Source organism: Macrosteles quadrilineatus, unplaced genomic scaffold (assembly GCF_028750875.1).
Source record: "Macrosteles quadrilineatus isolate MER2022 unplaced genomic scaffold, UCM_ALF_1.0 Scaffold_4__1_contigs__length_99947679, whole genome shotgun sequence".
In the NCBI taxonomy this organism is placed as follows: domain Eukaryota; kingdom Metazoa; phylum Arthropoda; class Insecta; order Hemiptera; family Cicadellidae; genus Macrosteles; species Macrosteles quadrilineatus.
Genome location: NW_026542597.1, coordinates 98,127,407 through 98,150,047, shown reverse-complemented (window position 1 = coordinate 98,150,047; position 22,641 = coordinate 98,127,407). Strand labels below are relative to the sequence as shown.

At 36.5% G+C, this 22,641-nt stretch overlaps 2 protein-coding genes across 2 annotated transcripts in view; one reads left to right on the top strand and one right to left on the bottom strand.

Annotated features, from left to right (window-relative positions):
* The window catches only part of LOC128991553 (dystrophin, isoforms A/C/F/G/H-like), a 557,771-nt gene that overhangs the window by 453,690 nt on the left and 81,440 nt on the right, over positions 1 to 22,641 (bottom strand). The gene's annotated exons all lie outside the window — the stretch shown is intronic.
* On the top strand, positions 5,100 to 19,533 carry LOC128991548 (facilitated trehalose transporter Tret1-like). Its single transcript, XM_054414534.1, has 2 exons — positions 5,100 to 5,171; positions 17,969 to 19,533. Exons 1-2 carry the CDS (start codon positions 5,102 to 5,104, stop codon positions 19,342 to 19,344), a joined length of 1,446 nt encoding a protein of 481 aa, XP_054270509.1. The 5' UTR covers positions 5,100 to 5,101; the 3' UTR covers positions 19,345 to 19,533.

Here is a 22,641-nt window from a genome sequence, read left to right as displayed (position 1 = left end):
TTATAAGGCGACAAACATCAATAACATTCTTAAACTGCACAAACGTAGTCAGCGTGACACACAACAAAATTTAAATGGTTAACATTGATACATTCAAAAGATAACTAATTTTTATATAGAGATGTAAATACACACGGTCACATCACTAATAAAATTGTCTTTAATATTACTCTACAACCGTAAAAATTGCACGATGGTTTCTAAATTGAATTCTTTTACAGTGTAAAAATATATTACATTAATTGTTTTCATGGTTAATAAGATTGGAGATGATACGATGATTATGCAAAACACCCAAGATAACCTTTATCAGATTCAATTTACTAAATCGTCATTTCCGTGGCCGATGGCCAAATAGAAGGTGCGTCTAGATGGGAGGACTTCAGAATCTGCATAATTATGATCAATACATTTCTGAACAACTTCGTACTTAAGACTCCTGTGCACGGTGTAACAGAGTGATTTTTTTTAGAGATTTTGGAAATTGTCACGTTACCAGTTTAATAGTTTAAAAAATGCTACTTGAGATACGGCCAGTGTGCGCTCCTACCATTATTTTTTTTCAACTACAACAAAACATGGTAAAATTTAGCATTTTTCTGACACCATCAACTATTAAAGGATGAAAACTATAAGAAGCAATAGAACTTCAATAGTGTCACCGACTATGAAGAGGTGCTTATCTAAGGTGTTTTACTCGACGAGTAAAAACTGGATTTGGTCCTTATTGACAGTAATCACTACAATATCCAAAGTGAGAGGGAGGATGAACACCTGAACAGTATGGGTCGTAATCGTGATAAATTATACTGTACACAATGTTAACAATGATAAGATCTAGACTGTTTTGAAACGTTCGTGTGAAATTAATTTTTTTTTCGCCAAAAACTGAACCAGTTGCAGAAGCTGCGATTGATAAAATGTATGACAAATGTTGATCGCAAGATATTTAGGAGCTCATAAAATAAAGTTCTTCCCCCTGCGAATTCTCCATTGTAAAACCTAAGTTGGATCAATGAGATTATTTAGTAAGTTAGGGTTTAATATAGACATTAATAACGTTTATATCATCGACATGGGCTCAGTAAAATGAAACTCTTCACTAAATAAAGTTAGATGCCCACCTTTACATCTTATGACGCTAGGTTCTGTCCGGAACTGTTTTACACAGTAATTAGAGGGTCGCTGTATTACCACATGGATAACATCCATTGGTGATTGGCAGGATTTCAACCCGTAACCTCAGGCTCCAAAGCCCTGCGCTCTACCACTAGACCAGCTCACTCGCCAATCTTACAGTAATAGAATATATCATCGCATAAACACGTACCTCCAAGGTTAACCAGATAATGTGACAATGCTATTATGCTGCATCAAGATGAAAACTATCAATACCTAACACAATGACTACAATTACACCAAATCAATCCACACTCGATTAGACTGCATTGTGTGTTTGTGTCTGTGTCCAGATGTAAGTACCCAAGTACCCGCATGGAGTGGGCGGTTTAACAACTTCATACCAGTGAGTTACAGGGTATAATCACAGAGCGCAGCACTACACTACAATGAGTTCACCTGGTGAGTTACAGTGTATTGACATCACATCTGGGATACTACATACAGCACCGGTCGTAAACTGCACAACACTGCGTCCTCGATATTACTGGGGCAGTGTGTGTAGGTGTGCTGTAAAACTGTACAAAACAGTGCGTGGGCAACTATAACAGAGTACACAGACCGGTAATTCATTTAAGTAGATAAATAATTGTATAATGTAAGAAAATAAATGCATTGCATTTCAAAGCCGATCTGTAAAACATTCCTTATATGTAATACGTGAAGACGATTTCTACGAAACACTAATCCTCCGTTTAATGGACGGATTTTTAAAAACAATGTGTCAAAATAAGTATTATTTGTGTAGACGCCCCCTTCCACTAATTCCTGTAATAAAAGTCCTCTAGCTTTGCCCCACAGGCCATCAAAATCGCAATGTATTTCTTATGAAGAAAAGATTTTGTTTACTTAAACATGCAAATAATTTTTATGAATTGCAGTTATTCGTAGTAAACACGTGATACACACAAGAGCGTTCGTTTTCAGAGTGAGTTCGTTTTCAGTTTCAATAACTGGAGTGGAGTGATTGATTACATCTTTGAGTTTACTCTTTTAAGTCAGCGGAAATTATGAATGTTATTCGTTTTGAAATAACGCCTGGAATTCGAGCAACAGGTGCACTAGAACTATATAGATTATGTATCAGCTTTGACTTCAGTATCTGCGTCTGGAGTCAAAAAAGTTCATCGAAGAACTTATAGGATTAGGATTAGGATAGGGAATTAGATTAGAAAACTATAGCTATAGCTGTCGATGGCAAAACATACCAATTCCAATAAACATGGTACATAGCTTACTCGTTAGAAAAGAGTAACTTTGCATCCTGAAAATATTTACATACCCTTCTGTTGACTAATAAGGAATCTGTAAAGTTCCAATAGAAACTTGCATCTGTTATATTTCAAAATCAAACAATTCTACAACAAAATATTGATGAGCACGTTGTTAAAAAACAGTAAGCCTAAGGCCATAAATGTCCTAACTTCACTGTTATATTTTAATGAAATGTCTGGAGAAGTTATTTAACAATATTAGCAAGTAGCAACTCGAAGATGGAAATTAATAACGGAAAAGCAATACACAGGCTTGCAAAGATTGTCGTAGGCTTATACAATTGAAGTTGGGATCAGCCATGAATGGAACGTTACACTTTAGAGTATACATTTCTATAAATAGTGAAAAGGAAAAGAGGAAATGCGACATCTGGCGCGGTGTGTTGTGCGTGTTTTTATGCATCAACATCAAATACCCCTTTCGTACAATTTTTTCACGTTTACGAACAAATATTTAATTTAAAAAGAAAGCCTGAAGGCACCAACTACCAGATTAGATTGTACGCTGAAAACATAACTTGTTTATTCCTTATTAATGCATATCCTGAACAATGACTCAGTTTTACTTTCCTCTTTTCTGATTAAATGTAGTAATGAATGCATCGAATGTATAAGACACGCGGTATAACTCATTCAACATTTAATATTACCACTGCATTTACAAGTAAACTGATTCAGATATTTAATAACCTAGATCAGAGCGATAAATAACTTGTACCTCCCATTGCGCTGGTTGTGTTGGTTATTTATATGCTTATAACGTCCAGCCTTCTCACGGCCTACGATACATAGACTATAGTAAAATGCATGACGTGTGTACCAGCAATAAATATGTATTGTTGAGCAAATTTTAATAGAAAAAGTATACTTGGAAATTGTTAATTGCAAGTGCTACTTTTAGGAGTACAGTATACAAATTAAACGATACAATGGTGCATAACATCCAGGTATTTTGGAAAACAGAGAACTAGGAGAGAATATATTTTAGTGTAAATAAACGAAAAAATTGTTATAGATTTAGACGAGTGAAGTAATCATAGATTTTTTGCCAAATCGATATCCTACTTGCAATTGATAGTTGGTTTGAAAATTTGTAACAACAAGATCTAAGGCACTTATTGACGCTAATGGCTTCCACGCATAAAGCCATATAGTCTCACAAATGTACGTGAGTAGGCCCCTATATCGGGAATATCGAAGTCACTAGCTGTCATACCTTAGTTATACCACAGAAAACGTACTACTATAACCGTTATACACACTCGACCATAAAGCACAGAATAATAAATACACTATTAAGGCGACAAATTTACCACCTAAGTTAAAAAAGGTTTCTTTAAGTCATATGTCCAACCAAACCTAATCTCCAAGCTGAAGGCGTCCACATATTATATAGCCGTCTTTATGCCCTATAGTCTGTATGACCGAACCAAGCTCCGTTTTTACATCCCTTCAAGACCTAGAGGGTAACGGGATCACCACACAGCTAAAAACCGTTGATAATTGGCGGGAAATGAACCCGGCAACTCGCGAACCAAATCCTTGCGCTCTACCACTAGCTCGCTACCATATGCTGATCATTTCCCCGGATCAGATAGGAACGCGAGTCGCTGCCGTATTGTACCAATTAATCCGCGGGGATAAGTGAGTAGCGGAGGCGCTGAGCCGCGCGGAATGCGATGTCGGCAGGAAGATTTGTCGCCTGATAGACCTTGGACAACGGATAATTGAAACTATGACAGCGACAGTCGAGTAGCAGATTGTCGTATAAGAACCTAACCTGTGGCCGTCACCTACTTACACCGCTGTACTGCACTGTACTACTGTACTGCACGTTCAGTATATTGAAACTTTGGTGCATTCAAGTACCAATTAGGTTGTGAGCGATGTATTTTGGTGAAACTATGGCAAACTTTCGGTAGATTTATGTCAACAGTTCACGCCTCCTAGACTTTAACGAACTGTCGTCCAAGTTTTCACCATAACTACAGCAGTTCAAATAATCACCACAAATGCATTGGGCGTAGCGATAAAGCGTAAAACACACTCATTGTCCATGTATCTACGTCATCTAGGAGTCAATTTGCTGAAGAATGTTGGTTTGGAAGAAGAAGATATGTTTATCACCAATTTACATTGATATCTGGTATTTTGCCCAGATAATCTTTTGTGATTTGCCTTTTAGATGCGTACAATACATAAACATGTGTTCTAGATTTTGTCTACCTCAATTCTCACGGTGACTGTTATACGGTCAGAGTTATATTTAGTTAAGAAAGTTTTATTCCATTATAAATTGATTTGGACCTCCGGGATTTCCACGTATTCTTGAAGACAAATCGTGTTATCCTCATAAAAAAACGTATATCATCAGGGAGAGTAGTTACAGAAATTTTAACATCTAAAATAAAACAGCTCCTGACCGGTATGGATCATCTCGAACCTCCAAAGATTAATTGTCCAGCTAACGCTCCCGGCATCCCACCACACCAAAGAAAGTGACGAGTTACAAGTTTTCCAGTTGATAGGATGTGACCGGAACCAGGTGGGGAACGAACCAAAACATCGGTCCGAGGAGGTGCGAAGGTAGGGGAACGGTGATCGGAGGTCACCACGACTCCACGACCAGTCTGTGGTGTACTGTGACCATGCGACCATCCACCACGAGGAATAGAAAGACCACAGGAGCGCTGCGGCAGTTCGTCGCGGCCACCTCAGGTAGGACGGACGTTGAGTGTGTATCTGTAGTGTAGTAGAATATAGTGACTTCTGTGTAACTGATTGCTCAGGGTAAACGCAAAGATACTGGGACACGACTGGGCTAACTTACAACAAAAAGTACAGACCCAGCAAATAGATCTGTTGTTTCCCTTAAATTTACTCGGCCTACGCCCCGTGATCATCAAAAATTCTTATGTGAGGCGTTAAAATATATATCGGTCCCTATAACTACAACCCATTGTGTGGATTTACTTTTGTTTACGTTGTTTTCCCCACACAGATTATAGATGAAGAACTTAGGTTAATTCTATTCCATAGCTAATCAAAATTAGCCAAAGAGTTTTAGAGAATTACAGAACAAGTAATCTATTTACTAGTTGAATTCAATAACAGACCTGAGTGTATTTAAAACATTTTTTTAGTTCCTCGTTCGGATGGACATACGATACACGTGTGAAACTCCAATATTTAAGGTACAAAAAAGTTATACCTATGAAATTTAGGAATAGTTCATTTGAATATGTTAAAATTTTATGGAATATAGTAAAATAATAAATTAAATAAAGAGATTTGCCTCTTTGTTTATAAGTATATTTCCATTTAACGGTTGTTATTCAAGCGTAGATATATACCGTAGTTCTATTCCACGGACCAGAACAGATAATATAAGAACAAAATTTCTCATCTGATACTCGTGTTATTTTCCCACCATAATTAAGAGCGCTCAATAAAAAATGGCATCGACTTCAGTAAACTTCAGTAAACTTAAAAAAAAACATACAAATAGATGTATTAATATGCATTTTCCGTTTCGAGAATATTTACTTGTTTTCAATATTTATATTACAATTTAATTAAATTCCTTATCCCTCTGATTTGAATTTTAAATTCCACCTTACGGTGGAATTCCTTTACCTTACGGAATATATTGTATTTTACGTGCAAAAATTACTCTTCATTTCGAAAGATTTAAAAATTTCCTGTGTAACGGAGCAAATTACTAATCACAAATTGAATACACGCACTGAACGAGAAGTTTTTTTTTTCCAATGAAGAACGTAAAACCAATTATTAGGTAAACAAACGTGGAACGCATTTAAATGTAAACCACGCCTGTAAACACAAAACAGTTGGAACGAACGCGGCGGAATGTGTCCAGTGATTAAACCACTGATTTGCTACAGCGGTAATTAGTTAATTATTGTTTATTCAACATTCCTTTGAAATCGATTCAATGATTAAACTAGGTGGCGTTCGCAGAGGCATCCACAAAATTGAGCGGAGTCATCAAGGGTTCATATTATATTGTTTTTGTCATACTGCAGTAAAAACAGTAGTTTTTAATGCATGCGTTGCGGGTCTAAAGTACCATTTTTAATATTTAGGGAGTAAACATCTTTTATACTGTAGCCTCTTTGGAGTAAAAATCAGTTGTTGTCAACTCAGTAAATTTCGATTGTCAACGATTGCATGTATCGAAAATATATATCGATTCGTGCTTCGTAATCATTTTAACATACAGTCTTTATAGTCTCTTCCCGTAGCATTTTAGCATTGCAGATACATTAATCCATTCCCACACTCAACACTGCTCACCTTTACTACTTCCTTCACCACCCCCTACGTCGTGGACCTGTTTCCCTCTCTTCCCATAGCATTTTAGGATTGCAGATACATTAATTGTTATAGCCAAAGACAGTTCCTACACTCTGCACTGCTAGCCTTACTACTTCCTTCACCAATTCCTACGTCGTGGGGCCTGTTTCCTCCCCTTCTCATAGCATTTTAGGATTGAAGATACATTAATCTAACTGCCACAGATGGATCACACACTATGCTCATACTTTACTAATTCCTAAGCCACTTCCTACGTCGTGGACCTGTATTCATCACTTTCCAAAATAATTTATTATTTTAGATACGTTAATCTAATTGCCCCAAACATTCCCACACTCCGTACTGCTAGCCTTTACTACTTCTTTCACCATTACCTATGTCATGGGCATGCTTCCATCCCTTCTCATAGCATTTCAGCATTGTAGATATACATTAAAACTGCTACAAACGGTTTCCAGTTTCCACACTCCACACTGCTCACCTTACTACTTCTTTCCCCACTTCCTACGCCACGGACCTGTTTCCCTCCCTTTCCATGGCATTTTATGATTGCAGATACCTTAATATAATCGTCATGACCAGTTCCCTCACTCCGGACAGCTCGCCTTGACTACTTCCTTCATCACTTCCTACGTCACGGACCCGTTTTCCTCCTTTCCCATAGCATTTTATGATTGCAGATACCCTATTCTAATCGTCATAAACAGTTCCCACACTCCGGACTGCTCGCCTTTACTACTTCCTTCACCACTTCCTACGTCGTGGACCTGTTTTCCTCCCTTCCCATAGCATTTTATGTTTGTTGAAACCTTAATCTAATCGTCATGAACAGTTCCCACACTCCAGACTGTTAACCTTGACTACTTCCTTCGCCACTTCCTACGCCACGGACCTGTTTCCCTCCCTTTCAATAGCATTTTATGATTGCAGATACCTTAATCTAATCGTCATAAACAGTTCCCACACTCCGGACAGCTCGCCTTGACTACTTCCTTCATCATTCCTACGTCGCGGACCCGTTATCCTCCCTTCCCATAGCATTTTATGATTGCAGATACCTTAATTTAATCGTCATAAACAGTTCCCACACTCCGGACTTCTCGACTTTACTACTTCCTTCACCACTTCCTACGTCACGGACCTGTTTTCCTCCCTTCCCATAGCATCATAGGATTGCAAATACCTTAATATAATGGTCATAAGCAGATCCCACACTCCGGACAGCTCGCCTTGACTACTTCCTTCATCACTTCCTACGTCACGGACCCGTTTTCCTCCCTTCCCTTATAGTTTTTGGAATGCAGATACCTAAATCTAATCGTCATAAACAGTTTCCACACTCCAGACTGCTCACCTTTAGTACTTCCTTTAGCACTTCCTACGTCACGGACCTCAAGCTAGTGTCGTCATTTGATTATATTTATGATTTATACCGTTCTGTTCTAATATCTGTGGAATAATGCTATCAGCTATTTCTTTATCTATTGCATTCAAAAGTCAACAGCTGATCATATGTCTTTGTTTATGTGTCAAATACTGCTTCCATAAGGATTACATTGAAACTTTGAGACCCAGTGGGGCGGATTCCTGAGAGTTATTTTTAACGCCATATAGATGTTGGCACTCACCGATATGGTCTTTATCGCCATCCAAAATTTGAAAACGATTGATTCAGCCGTCTAGGAGGAGTTTGCGTATTACGAAATGCATAAAAGTCGACGTATAAGAGCTTCGCTCGCTTCGCTCAATTAAACTTAACATTACACTTGTTGGAATATAGCTTTGTCTCTGTGTTTGCCGTCGTATTAGTATTGTTTAATGTTATTTTTATTTTTATTTTGTATCTTTTACAGTATTACAATCGATACGGGACCTATGCGCAAATTTAGATATTTATAGAGTTCAAAACTTATTACAAAGGCAAAACGAATCCAATTCAATACCCCCTTTTACGTTTCAAATATTATATTTGTTTCAAACATTTCAAACAGTTATTAGGTAAATAAAACTACAGGATATACTCGTACAGCACAAACATTAAATTTGTTCCTTTTTAAATTTGGTCAACCCCATGAGGAGTTATTTACCTACTTTTGACCGGATACTACAATTATATAAAAAGAAGTCAATTTAGAATCCGAATGTGATTTACAATCTGAATGTGAACAATTCAACAATAGGACCAGCTTTTCACATATAAACTTTGTAAAGAAAGTTGTTCAGAATCACCTAATCTTTCAAAGTTAGTTAATATAAATAAAACTCTATGAGGGCGAAGCCCTAAAAGAAATTACCGTATTGGCATGCTTGTCCCCATTGAAGAACGGTATAGCGGTTAGTAGATAAAAAATCCAACATGTTTAACGAAATATTTTTATCAAAATCCAACTTGGCAAATGGAAATTTTGGTTAGTATGTAGGTTTGCTGCGGCGGGGGTATTTTTTATTTATAAGGTTAAAAAAATGCAATACTATCCAAGTCCCTGAGGATGTTCGAAAAGGGAAACATGCCAGCCAAGCTAATTCTAAATTAATTAAAACTATAATTAAATTAGGCCTATTTTTACATTGAGGGATATAAAGAATACTTATATAGGTACTTATTTCACCAGAAAGGGGGGAGGAAATGCTCAAATTCGTATAACAACACAAGAATAAATTTTATCACACAAAGTACCGTAATTAATTTTTCTTTGCCATTTACAGAAAACGCATTCATTTAAAAAAATTATAATTATAATAATTAACAAAACAAAATAGCCTGTATAACTTATATTTTAGCAATCATGATGAGGACTAAACTTGGATATCATCAGATATTAACAATCATTAGAGTATTGCATAATCAACATGGGTGGTTAGTTAGTTTTTGCAAAAAGTATGCTTTTGTAAATAATTGAAAATACTAACCATAATAACTTCAGTGTATCGTAAGAACAAATAATATGCATGTCGTCACAGGTAAAACAGCTTAAATAATATCACGGAATAAGTCACTTGACACTAACACTAAGTAAATACATATTAAAAAACACTACAATCACAACACGATAGAGATACGAACACTCACTACACGGACACACACGACAATACACGTAACAACATGAAAATACAGCGAACCGTACAACGACATATACAAGACACTTACTGAATACAATTCATTCCTGTATTAGATACTACATCGTTCAATATAACATGAAAACAAGTGAATAAATCATCAATAAAAATCTACTGTTATTACTTTGCAATTAAGGTAATAATCTACAGAATAAGTAGGATTATTTTCACTGACATTTACTTTACCTAATCTATTATTTCAATTAATACCTAATTTTATGTATAATATAAATGCATACTGTGTATTGTAGTACTCACACCGACATTCAAATATATTCTAATGTTAGCTTATTATATATTACACAGTTTTACATAAACAAATAAAATAAAATAAAATGAAACCATTAAACAAATAAATCTGGAAGTGTCCTGGTAGATAATTAATACACCAATGTCTACTGTTATGTTTATTTAATAGCATGGCATTTTTAAATTATGATTAATTGATCTTTTTTGCCTCTATCTGATAGATTAATGCATATTTACTTATTTAAATTAGACACTTGAATAATCGTCGGGTCGAGTTTACTACGGCATATATTAAAGGCTAGTACAGTGTGGAATTTCCCATATCTTGCGATTCAACTGGTGACACTATTTGCTATAGTCTGTATGTTGGAACATGTCTCCGGACCTTCCGTCTATTAGGGACTGGCCAGCGAAGGGTCAGGAGAAATGTTCCGACGTACAGACTATAGGTGATTATGTGATGACCCGGTGGTTCAGAACCAACCGAAGGAATCTGTTTGAAAAATCTCTGTTTTGTTAAACTGTCTCAGTTTTGGAGTTGTTTCTACAAACAAAGCTATAAATAGTATTATATTTCCTGTATAAAAAATTATTAAGGTAATACGACTGCTACATTTCTACTTAAAGCTCTTAAAATGCAAAGTAAGGAATTAAAAATCACTCTAGTCCATTAAAAAGTTCTAAATCCACAGAGTGAACGGTGCAAATAATTTGTACAACAAATCAAGCGCAGTTCACACTGTTTGCACTACTTGAACCCGTTACAAACACAGCTACCCAAAACCTCCAACTAATCATTTAAGTTCCAAACATATGAGGCGGAGTTGCACACAATCAATTGTAATAACAGAGATCAAAAGTATGACGACCACTTACGGGTTACGAGTGGCACTTAGACGTGTAACTACAGTACTCGTAACTAACTGGTAGTTAGGTAGTTAGTCGATAAACTAGCATCAACTGGCCATTGTCTGTGGACGGGTGGATCTACACATCGGATTACTTCTGTCTACATTGCAGTAAAGTCTGGTGTACTAACCAGACATACAATACTTTGTAGTAGACTATGTTGGTCGGGCTAGTTGACTAATATGTGCGGGACTTCAGTCGTTGCGGCGCGGGTTAGAAACCTGACAATCACCAATAAAAAGCTTTTATCAATGTGATAGCACCGTGATCCTATGGTCTGAACCCACGGTACGCTTTTAAGTTTACCTTTATAAGAAAAGAAAATTCGTAGGATAATCACACGTAGGGAACCTTCTGTGTATTGAAGACTTCTTCCCACTAAAATTCATACATTGATTATTTTGGGTCCTAATATTGGATTGTTTGTTATAAGATAGAATGGTATCTCACCTAATGTTACCTTATTGCTAATTTATTTCTCGCCTAATAGTCAGAAGGTTGCGGTTCCATCCATTAAATGGGGGTATTTTTATAAACGATAAAGAAACAGCTGATCTTAGTAATTTTCTTAATGTTCTTAGCCAGTATAAAGCTGACATCGCTCGCTTGTCGTTCATTCATCCATTACATACAACATTTTACATAGTAACAATACACCGATGGTAACATGGTAGACTGGTCTTGGTCATTATCCAATAAACGATCAATTTTATTATTAAGAAACCAAACGTATGTATTCATATTTTTTTTACTAATAAAAAAATGCAACAAACTGTTTTCACGAAAGGTTTCCACAAAAACGCCAATGCAACATAAAAACCATAGACTCGTTTCCTATTTGGAGATAGAAAGAAACCCAGTTCGGGTTTAACAAACAGCAATCCGGACTGTAATCGCTTTAAACTGTCGAATCCAAATCAGATTAAACGGCCTTTGGGAATGGCAGAGGATATTCCTGTGATAATGTTTTATATCATATAAAACATGTTCATATAAATCATCGTTACATACGTATAATGTTACAAAAAATTCAGACGTTTCTTAATTCAACAAATAAATACAATTTTCTTAACAACTCGAGTTCAGACACAGACTACCATAAGGTCAAAAACGGCTCATTTCCTATATGCTAGAGTCGGGATAGTTTCTGTTGTCAACTTTAGAAGCATCTAATTTATTATGTGTCCTTCCCATACAATGTAAAATGATTATTGACGTTAATTTTTTATACATTTCCATTATGTTTTATTACAGAAACTACCCTTATTTTAATTTTCTTATACCTCGGAACAGTACTTTAATTATATCAATTATCAATAATCATGTCAATGTACAAACTATTTAAGATGGGGACGCCACTATGTCCGTATTTTAACCCAAATATAACTGAAGGGTGAGTTTAGGATGAGTGGAGTTACTAAGGCCGATATGTCCCTTGGACACAGCTGTTTACAGAAAATGGCATCTAGGGAGCTACAGTTTATATTGGAATCCGAACCACATTTATTCCTTGTTAATAACGATTTGGTCTTATTATCAGGATAGTACTGTGGATAGTCGTCGTACTCACTATTGCGGACGTTAATCCGCATCAGGAAGCATCACATCCACAGTGCATGCCTACAAATATCCACAATTCGTGACCTCCTAGTAGCTGGATTACAGGACGACCGTCCCAGACTGCATGTACCTGTAAAATCAGTTAAGAAAATATATCCGTGTCAAGCTAGTGGTAAACGAGTAACCAGAGGTCGATGGAAGGCTAGTTCGAAGGTCTGGTAAAACGGAGAAAATAAATAAGCATAAACCCGTGCCCGGCGGCGGCGAGCAGTAGCCGATGAATATTACCATTACGGCCCTTCCATGTTCAGCACTCAGTAGTCAGTCGAAGGTCAGAGTTAAGCGCAATGCAGTGCAGGTAATTAAAAGCGGACGCAAAAGGGCTTCTGTAGTAAAGGGCAAAACAGTAGCACTGCGATGAAGGTGGACAGGTGGCGATGCGCTTTCAAAGGGCAGTTACGTAGAGTTATCATTAAGTCAATTTAAACCATAATAAGCACCTAAATAAACCATCAAATTACTTAACTATTGAATTGCTTTACTAAGCAACTATTATGTTATCAATAATTTAGTTTAACACGTTGGGTGCTGATGACGGGAATTCCCGCCATTGCTTAACATTGAAATAAATGCAATTTTCATGTTCAAACATGTCAACGGCACTTTAAGTGTTAACACAAAAACAATTAAACCTTTAGTTTTTTATACAGTGGCTTAGTAACTGACAAAATAGCACATACATGTTAATGCAACCAAACCACACTTAATTCTGGCTAGCTGTGTACTTATACGGCCAAAGTGAGTTATTCTAACAGTGGTTATTCTTCCTCCAATTGCGTGAATTTGTATTGTATTTTTAGGTTATCGAGGTTTCCATCCACTAAAAGTTATATTTTGGAAATTGCCAAAAAATATGCTAGAATGACCAATAATATAAAACAAATAAGTGAAGTAAAACCCCCAAAGTATATTTGACATTCGATGTATAATCAAACAAAACCTTTTCCAGACGTACATGATGGTTTGTCTCTGGCTCTATGATATTTGTTATACTTCTCGCTACATTTTTATTTAAAACTACTCTCCAAAATTCTCATAAAACTAGGAGAAGCTATGAATAAAACTATACAAATGAAAAAAAAATATGTATGAAAAAGCAAACTTTTGTGTAAGACACGGTAAAAATGGAGTAGGCTAAGGTGACTGAGTAAGGGTGAACAGAGTAATTTATACACTTTAAAATTCAATGAGCTGCACTCTCAATCTCGCACAGACACTTGCTATTTCTTGACATTCAATATCAGCTAAAAACACTGATTATATCATCAATATAATTAGATACATTTGAGCAGAAATAATGAACGCAAAGAGTTCATTCTGCTTCACTGGCTGTAATTTAATAATTTTGTCGATTCACTAAACTACTTTAAAAGCACTGATAAAAAAGGTAATTAAGTATCCTTTTAGTTTTAATATCCCCTTGTTTTAGTTTATTTAAAAGCATAAATTAATAATGAAGCTATGTTAATTTACTAAATTCAATTAGACGAGCGTTTCTTACACCATTGCACTATTCCCTGGCTTCACATAGCAATGTGAGTTATTTTCAATAATAGAATAAAAACGTCGTTTTAAGTTGTCTCAAATTAAAGGAAATTAAATTGCAAAAAAAGAAAATTTGTATCTAACTCACACGAAAATTATTTACGCATGTTAATGTGCTGCGATTTGTGCGCATGTTAAGGTTTGTGTTTGTTTGTTTACAAATCTTAGCTAAGGACACCTTTGCAGGTTTGCATTAATATCGACTTAAAAAAATCCAAACACCGACTTTAAATTTCTTGGTAAGAAACAGTAAGTTCATTGGATATTAAAGAGCAATTAAAAAGCCAGAGAGGGAATATAAGAAGAATAAACACTGTAAATATCATAATCATTGCAATCAGAAACAACAGTCAAATCTAATTTCACGGAAACCTTGAGGACAAAATATTCCATTCCGACCTTTGCTTTTTACCGGGCAACTCTCCTTGCAACCAAGGCGGGACACAAAAAGTAATAATTACTACAGAGAACTGAGAGAACCCATCCAGGAGCACTTAAAAATAATTGACGGTTTGTGAAAATAAATTAAGGTTAATGTAAATGACGGTTGGCATAATGCTGACTTCCACAGGAGATCTTGGAACTCTTGACTACTCGTTAGAGGTAAATCTTATAAGGAGTAACGTTTCACAAATATCCTCCTACAAAGAAAGTAATCCACCCCAGTAGTTTAAATAATAAGTCATCATGTTAAGTACTTTATTAAAAACCTGAATCATGATTCAACTATAGTAAAGTAAAATGTCAACATGGTTCAGAAACAAATTACCTGTCAGAACGGTTCACCAACAATTAAATTACCTGACAGAACGGTTCACCAACAATTAAATTACCTGACAGAATAGTTCACCGACAATTAAATTACCTGACGGAATAGTTCACCAACAATTAAATTGCCTGACAGAATAGTTCACCAACAATTAAATTATATGTCAGAACGGTTCACCAACAATTAAATTACCTGTCAGAATAGTTCACAAAAAATTAAATTACCTGACAGAATAGTTCACCAACAATTAAATTAACTGACAGAATAGTTCACCAACAATTAAATTACCTGTCAGAACGGTTCACCAACAATTAAATTAACTGCCAGATTAGTTCAGAAACAATTAAATTAACTGTCAGAATAGTTCACCAACAATTAAATTACCTGACAGAACAGTTCACCAACAATTAAATTACCTGACAGAATAGTTCACCAACAATTAAATTACCTGACAAAATGGTTCACCAACAATTAAACTACCTGACAGTATGGTTCATCAACAATTTAATTCCCTGTCAGCATGGCATAGCAAAAATTACATACATTGACAATCATTACGGTTCAAAAACAATCACTTACATGTCCGGTGACTACTACACACAGTAATAGACAGTAAAGTAATTAATATGAAAGTTCCCTGCACCGTTCCAGCAAATCTAGTGAAAACTTTAGTTATAATAGTAAGATTCAAGCATTGGGCTATAATTGAATAGTACTCTGGTAACTGTACATTGTGATATGCGTGTCCCTACGGTATTGTTTACCTTCGTTTTCAGTTGTTCTTTAGTTCAGTTATTGGTGTTATAATATCCAGGTGGTGCGGTACTAAGTCCTGCAGGAGGTCGGTTCCAGGCCTTGGTCCCACGTACGACCTCTACACACCCCAAATAAACTACCAATAAATATCGACACCACTGTACTCATGTCGATATACTAGTGCGGTCAGGAACAACGCTGAGTATTGTTAGTTATAGCCTCCGTTTATAACAAATGTTAGTGAGCACAGTAGTAGTAATCGGTGTATCTCGGTGTTTACCAAAAACAAAACGAATGTTTGAATATTTATTTTTACTTGTACATGCACGTGTTCAATCATTGTAGAGTACATAATCTGCGGACATTTCAAGAGTCATAAATGCAGAAAGTCTACGTTTGTAAATTCAATGAGGGCAAAATTATTTGAAGTTATTGAATTTGGTCATGCGGTACACAGTATCTTTGACTATTAATACAACAACTGTATCCAATAGTCAATGACAGTATGGTAAAATTATAACATATAGAAAATTTTGATATTTTAAATTTACATTATTACAACACAAGCAAATATAGTATTTCAGCATTTACAACTTGAATTGTCCAAGAAAACATCATGTGAGGCTTGGATTGTATTAAAAAAATTTTATGAATAAAGTTAAGGCAACGCAAAACAAACTGCCTTGATAAAGCCTACCGAACCCATTTTGGTCGAAAATGTAGATGGGGTTTTTTGCCGTATTTGCGCGCCCTTGTTAATTTACAACGCACACATGTTATGATACAGACCAATCAGCTGATCGCTACATGTCTCAGCCTGTAGGCTCCAGTTGACATTGTCAGCGAAAGTCGCACAACCTCTGTACAAGGTCCAGCTGCTTTCTGTCCTCAGCACACCTGTATCAGTGTCTGGGGGTGTACTGTACACAGGACACATGTTATGATACAGACCAATCAGCTGATCGCTACATGTCTCAGCCTGTAGGCTCCAGTTGACATTGTCAGCGAAAGTCGCACAACCTCTGTACAAGGTCCGGCTGCTTTCTGTCCCAGTAGTGTCTGGGGGTTTGCTAGGTCTGTGTGTTGGATGCTGATTATTTTAAAACTAACGTAAATAAAACTACTTCAAGTGTTATTATTTCTCCAAGCCGTTCCCAGTGGAAATTAACTCATAATGGTTTGAGGCTTTGTAAATTTTACGAACTCATTTCATTCGTTTAAGGATTTAATACATTTATACACGGTAGTTTAAACCAGCGAAACACACAGTACACGACTGTAGTTCTCTTAGAACCCCTGACAAGTAATTCACAAAAAGCAACATCCTATTGAGTATTGCGAACGGTATAGTCCTCATTAGGTTTCGATGCTCATCGGTCGACGCAGTTGAGCAAAACTGTTTCATTGCATTTGCAAATTTTGATAAAAACTATTCCAAAATTCACACACTTACATGAACGTGAATTAATACAACTCACAAGCAAACCAAAAACGAATGCCAATTCCCAATCAAATCTCGAGGGATTTTTTCCATTCCTAACCGTTTGATTTATATGCTAAATAATCGTTTGACACGCAAATAACCACAGATTTCAATACTCGTTTGACTGTCTGTAGTCTGGTAGCTTGGTATCCTTGGCGAAGGCCACTCCCATGAGTTACTGACATGCGTTCAGCGTTGTTTATTTACTGTCACTGAGCCGTTACATTTCACGTCAGCTTAGCGCCGCCGCTGTCCTGGCTGTCACAGCCGATACTTCATTCAGTTTTTGTTGCTTGTTAATGTTGTAATTGGCTAGTGTGAATGACAAGTAGTGGAAAGTGTGAATTGGCAATGTTTACATGTTTAAACTTGTAAATCCCTGTGAAAGCATTCGTTTAGTTATTTGAAATATGCTTCAGAGGGTAGTGTTTTTGACTGGGTGGTGGTTTAACCACTAACCAGTGATAGTAAAACTGAAGCTAGAGCTACGGCTGTATAAGGCACCGATATTTTTTTGGATGGCGTTTCTAAGAAAATTTTAATTTCACGTAAGGTTTGTACATTGGTAGTAAACGAACGTTTACTGGATGTAATTTGTAAACGTGAAAGATATTTCAGACAAAATGTTGAGATAATACCCAGTGGTAATTTCAGGAGTATTATTTTAGGTATCAATCGTATTTTAATGTGGTTGAAAGTACAATTTTGATGTGTTTCTGAATGTTACAGCGTCGCTGACGGTGATGACGACGGGCTGCTGGCTCGGCTGGCCATCGCCCTCCATCAGGAAGCTGGAGTTCAACGAGACCAGCATCAGAGTGAACCAAGACCAGATCTCCTGGATAGTGGCAGCCATGGACGCCGGCAACGTCGTCAGCTCCATCCCCGCCGGCTACCTCATGGACCTGGTGGGCCGCCGCGTCGTCATCCTCTTCTCAGGCGCCCTCTTCTTCTTCACCTGGATGCTGGTGGGTCTGGCGACAACTCCCGCCATGCTGTACATCGCCAGGTTTTTGGCGGGGTTCGGCAAAGGTATAACGTTCACGGTAGTACCCATGTATCTGGGAGAGATAGCAAGTGTACCGATCCGCGGCGCGTTGAGTACAGTGTTCGCGGGGCTCTTGTGGAGCGGGACAATGTTCGAGTTCGCTATCGGTCCCTACGTCAGTTTCGAAGTCTTGGCCGTTTTGTCTGCGATCATCCCAGTTTTATTCTTCAGTTCCTTCCTATTCATGCCGGATTCCCCTTACTATTTACTTATGCGGGGTAAAGAAGACGAAGCACGTCATTCTCTCCGATGGTTGAGGAAGCAACCACAGGTGAAAAGTCCTGAAAACATCGTACCCTGCCTGGTCGAGAAGGAGCTGAAGGAGATAAAAACCGCCGTCGAGGAGGATTTACAACACAAAGCCAAGTTTTACGATCTACTATCTACTCCGGCGAGTCGGAGAGCCACATTCATTGTGCTGGTAATCTCGGCGTTCCAGAGGCTGTGTGGGATCAGCCCTCTTCTAGCGTACTCCAGCACCACTCTGCCGACACACGACGGCCTCATAGGTCCTGCCGAGGTCATCATCGTGTTCGGCTGCATCCTCACCGTCTCCAACTTCATCGCCACCCCCCTGGTGGACCGGCTGGGGCGGAGACCTCTACTGCTCTTCTCCGGCGCCGGGTGCGGCGTCCTCACCGGCATCAGCGGCGTCTACTACTACCTCGACAGAGAGACAGAGGTCGACATGTCCTCCTACATCTGGGTCCCGTACGTCTGTCTGCTCGGGTTCGGCGTCACCCACTCCATGGGCATCGGCGTCATCCCCCACACCCTGCTGGCCGAGCTGTTCCCCACCAACGTCAAGAGCTTCGCCGCCGCCATCGCCTCCATCATGTTCGCCCTGGCCTCCTTCCTCGTCAACAAGCTCTACACCACGGTAGACGACACCATCGGACTGTACGCAAACTTTGCCTTCTTCTCCGTCAACGGGTTCCTCTGCACACTGTTCACCTACTTGTTCATTTTCGAGACAAAAGGAAAGTCTTTCGTCGAGATCCAGCGCTTCTTGAGGAGAAGTCCGTCAATCTATGAACTCAAACCAATGTCGAAATAAACCTCTCGTGTCCTCAAGCAATATTTATGTGATAAATTATTGTTAGGTCTAAGTATTAACACTCGCATCTAAAAATAATTCTGATTTGTTTAGAGTTATTTATTGCTGTTGTAGCTCCTATTTTTAAACTGTAAAATTATTCGTTAAGTTATTTCAACTCTGTTGTTGTGTATATTTTATTTATTTATTTATGAGTTATTAAAATTGTTTTTTTCTATTATGGTTTATAGTTGTGATTCTTCATTTTAGATTCTTTGGAGTTTTCCAATTTATTATATATTTTAGTTCAAATAGAACAAAATCTCTCTGAACGTAATTGACCACACAACTTAATAAGGTACATTTGCAGTATTACTATAAAAAGATAAACCACCATTCTTTAAATGTGGATTTAACTTCCACACGTTAATTTTCTTTTCTAAATTCAATATAACAACGGAAAAAGTAAAACATTTATCGCATAACATTCAAGCAATGGATATCAAGATAGACATGTGATAGATATAAGGAGCTTACAAAACCAAGGATTCGTTGATATTTATATTTACTCAACTGAACACAACAGATTTCTCGAATGATTTTTTTAAGGAATTAGATAGAATATAAAAATAACTCATATTTACAACTAGCACATATTTTCTTGGGTTTTTTTTTCAATTCTAGATACGAGTTTTGATTTAATTTCCGAAATGTGTGGGAACTTTCAATAAGTGTGGTAAGGATTCCAATGTATACGGTATAATTTACGATGACATCTAGGACAGCGCCGTCCCCAGTGTCTGAACCTCTACATTCATCACCAGTAACTGAAGCTGTGCAGTCTAATTAATACAAGGTCCCTAATCAATTGACCGCTCCACTAAACGCCCCCTGCGGACTACCCCACCACCACCACTACAGTGTGAAGTATGGAATAGTTGTGCATTCAATGCTTTTGTGACTTTTTTATAAATTTTACAAATGTTTATAACTATTATTTTGCTACTTTTTAAACTAAAACGGCAAGAAAATTTGCATGGTGTACAACGTTGTTGAAAATCTAAATGTATTTATTAATAGCAGTAAAAATGCGATAATGAGTATTTGGAGTTCAAAATTTTAAAGCTTTACGAATGGTTTGTCGAACTAACATAAATTAACTACAGTAACAAGGGTACATGCCATGGATTCATGTTAAAAAGAAATTTAAAAAATTAAATTTCTGTAATTGGACTATTTGGAACCATTTGGTATGTAAATGTTTATGAAGACAGTATACCCTGGACGCAACGATTACGAAATTTTAAACAAAGCAAAACACAATAAAAACTTACAGCGATTTAAAATTAGTATTGTTTATCATATATGAACAATTAAATTCAATTAAGCGATGAAGTCAAATCTAGTAAGTCAAACTATTAAGGTGTAAAAGCTGTAGAATGTTTCAAATTAGGAAATAACGAGGTGTTAGCCCGTCCTACGTACGGGAATTCAGTAGTCAGTTAAAACCGTGTACAGCTAGTTTACAGTCAGATCAGCTAGTTTACACATATAAAGACAACGTTTCTTGCAGTTTTCATGTGAAAAATCCTCTTGTAAACAAATGTTGTGTGACCAAATATGTTTTTATTCCATCATAGGCCTATACGATATGCATTTTAAATCCGATAATTTTACAATAAAACAGCAATTCTGCAATTTTCAGACGCACACTGATTATAAGTAGCCTACAGTAGAGAGAGTAATAGCGTATAGACCTAGTCAACGATACCACCTTCCATAGCATACCTGCCTCTTCCATAATTATTATCACCACAATACAACTACTATACACAATTTCCAGTAGGTCTGAATAGAAACGACCTAAAATAAAACGATAATATCCAATAAAATTCATAGTACACATAATTTAACTTTGGTGTCCTAACATCAAAACGAATCGTCACACCTATCCTTTATATCAATTTCACTGCATTTATTGCTAAATAAATAAGTGTAAACAAAGAAAAGTAAAAACAATAACAGTTTGTTTTGAAACAGCTGTTTGGTTCAAATAACATTCATTTGAAAAAAAGAACTGGTCACATCACATGTAGCAGGAATATAAAAAGTAAACACGCTAGTAAAGCTAATGACGTAATTGTCAATGTTTATTATCCATACCGTTATCAGTTCTATCCTTGATAATTACGCACTCTCATTGAATAAATGTACATCGTAATTTCCCATATTAGTTAATTTAAACTACAATATATTCATAGTTGAAATAAGTGATATTTTCACGTTTGGGGGCGCTGATATAGGCACCTCCAAACGTAACCACAACTGAACACGATTTCATAAAAGGATGGTTTGTCTAATTGCAGTATCCTAGGTCAATGTTGACGTTGTGTTCAATCTATGTCATCCATCTGTTTATCTTTGTATAAAACCCAGCTGAGGTTGTGGTGGTAATTTAAAATCGCGATTCCTGATTATTTTTGATCTTCTTTTATGACATCAATATTTCCGGGCTTAATCCAAACAAAGTTAAAGCAGACAAACATTAATTGTAATCAGAAAGCTACCATGAAGAATTAAAATATGTAAACATTGTTATTTTTCTAATCTTTCCTAGAAAAGTGGAGCAGTAAAATAATTTGCATTTATCCTTTTTTATTAAGACTCGTGTACAGAGCCTCGATTTGTACTGTGGTCTAATTAATTTTGGTCTAAACTATTTTAAACTGTGGTATAATTATCTCTACTTATCTTACTTATTTCCTATAATCAATGACAAAATAAGAGTAAATAAAATAACCTCATAGTTCCATAGTTTTTATTTTACCAGCTGTTAAAACAAATTATATTGCTCTAAAACAAATCGAAGATTACAAAGATTGCTTTAAAAAATAATTTGAACATCCTAGTATTTTACTATGTATATTTAATTAATCTTTCATCCTCTTACAGAAGAATTGAACGTATCAATGATTAGCATTACACATAGTATAAATAAGTCAACCCTAAGTATGTCTTTACATTTTTATCCAAATGCTGAATTTCTGACACAAAAGCTGAATGTTTACAGCTGTTATGTTAAGCAAATTATTTTATGCCAAAAATTGTTTAGAATCTTAGCGTCGGCTGCTAGACTTTTTAAAAATTAAAACTTAATTTCCAAAAACTGGGACCCTAAACTAAAATTATGGCTTCGACATTACCTAGTTCTTAAAATTATCTTTCTTTCAACACAAAAATCATGAAAATCCGTCAAGTGGTTGATTCAGAATCGTGAAATAAAAAAACACTGTTTCGTTTTAATATTATAGATTTACA

Excerpts from the sequence above, each read along its gene's own strand:
- LOC128991548 (XM_054414534.1), top strand. The coding sequence starts at position 5,102 with ATGCGACCATCCACCACGAGGAATAGAAAGACCACAGGAGCGCTGCGG. Across the intron at positions 5,172-17,968 it reads GTTCGTCGCGGCCACCTCAG|CGTCGCTGACGGTGATGACG; the intron begins GTAGGACGGACG and ends TGAATGTTACAG.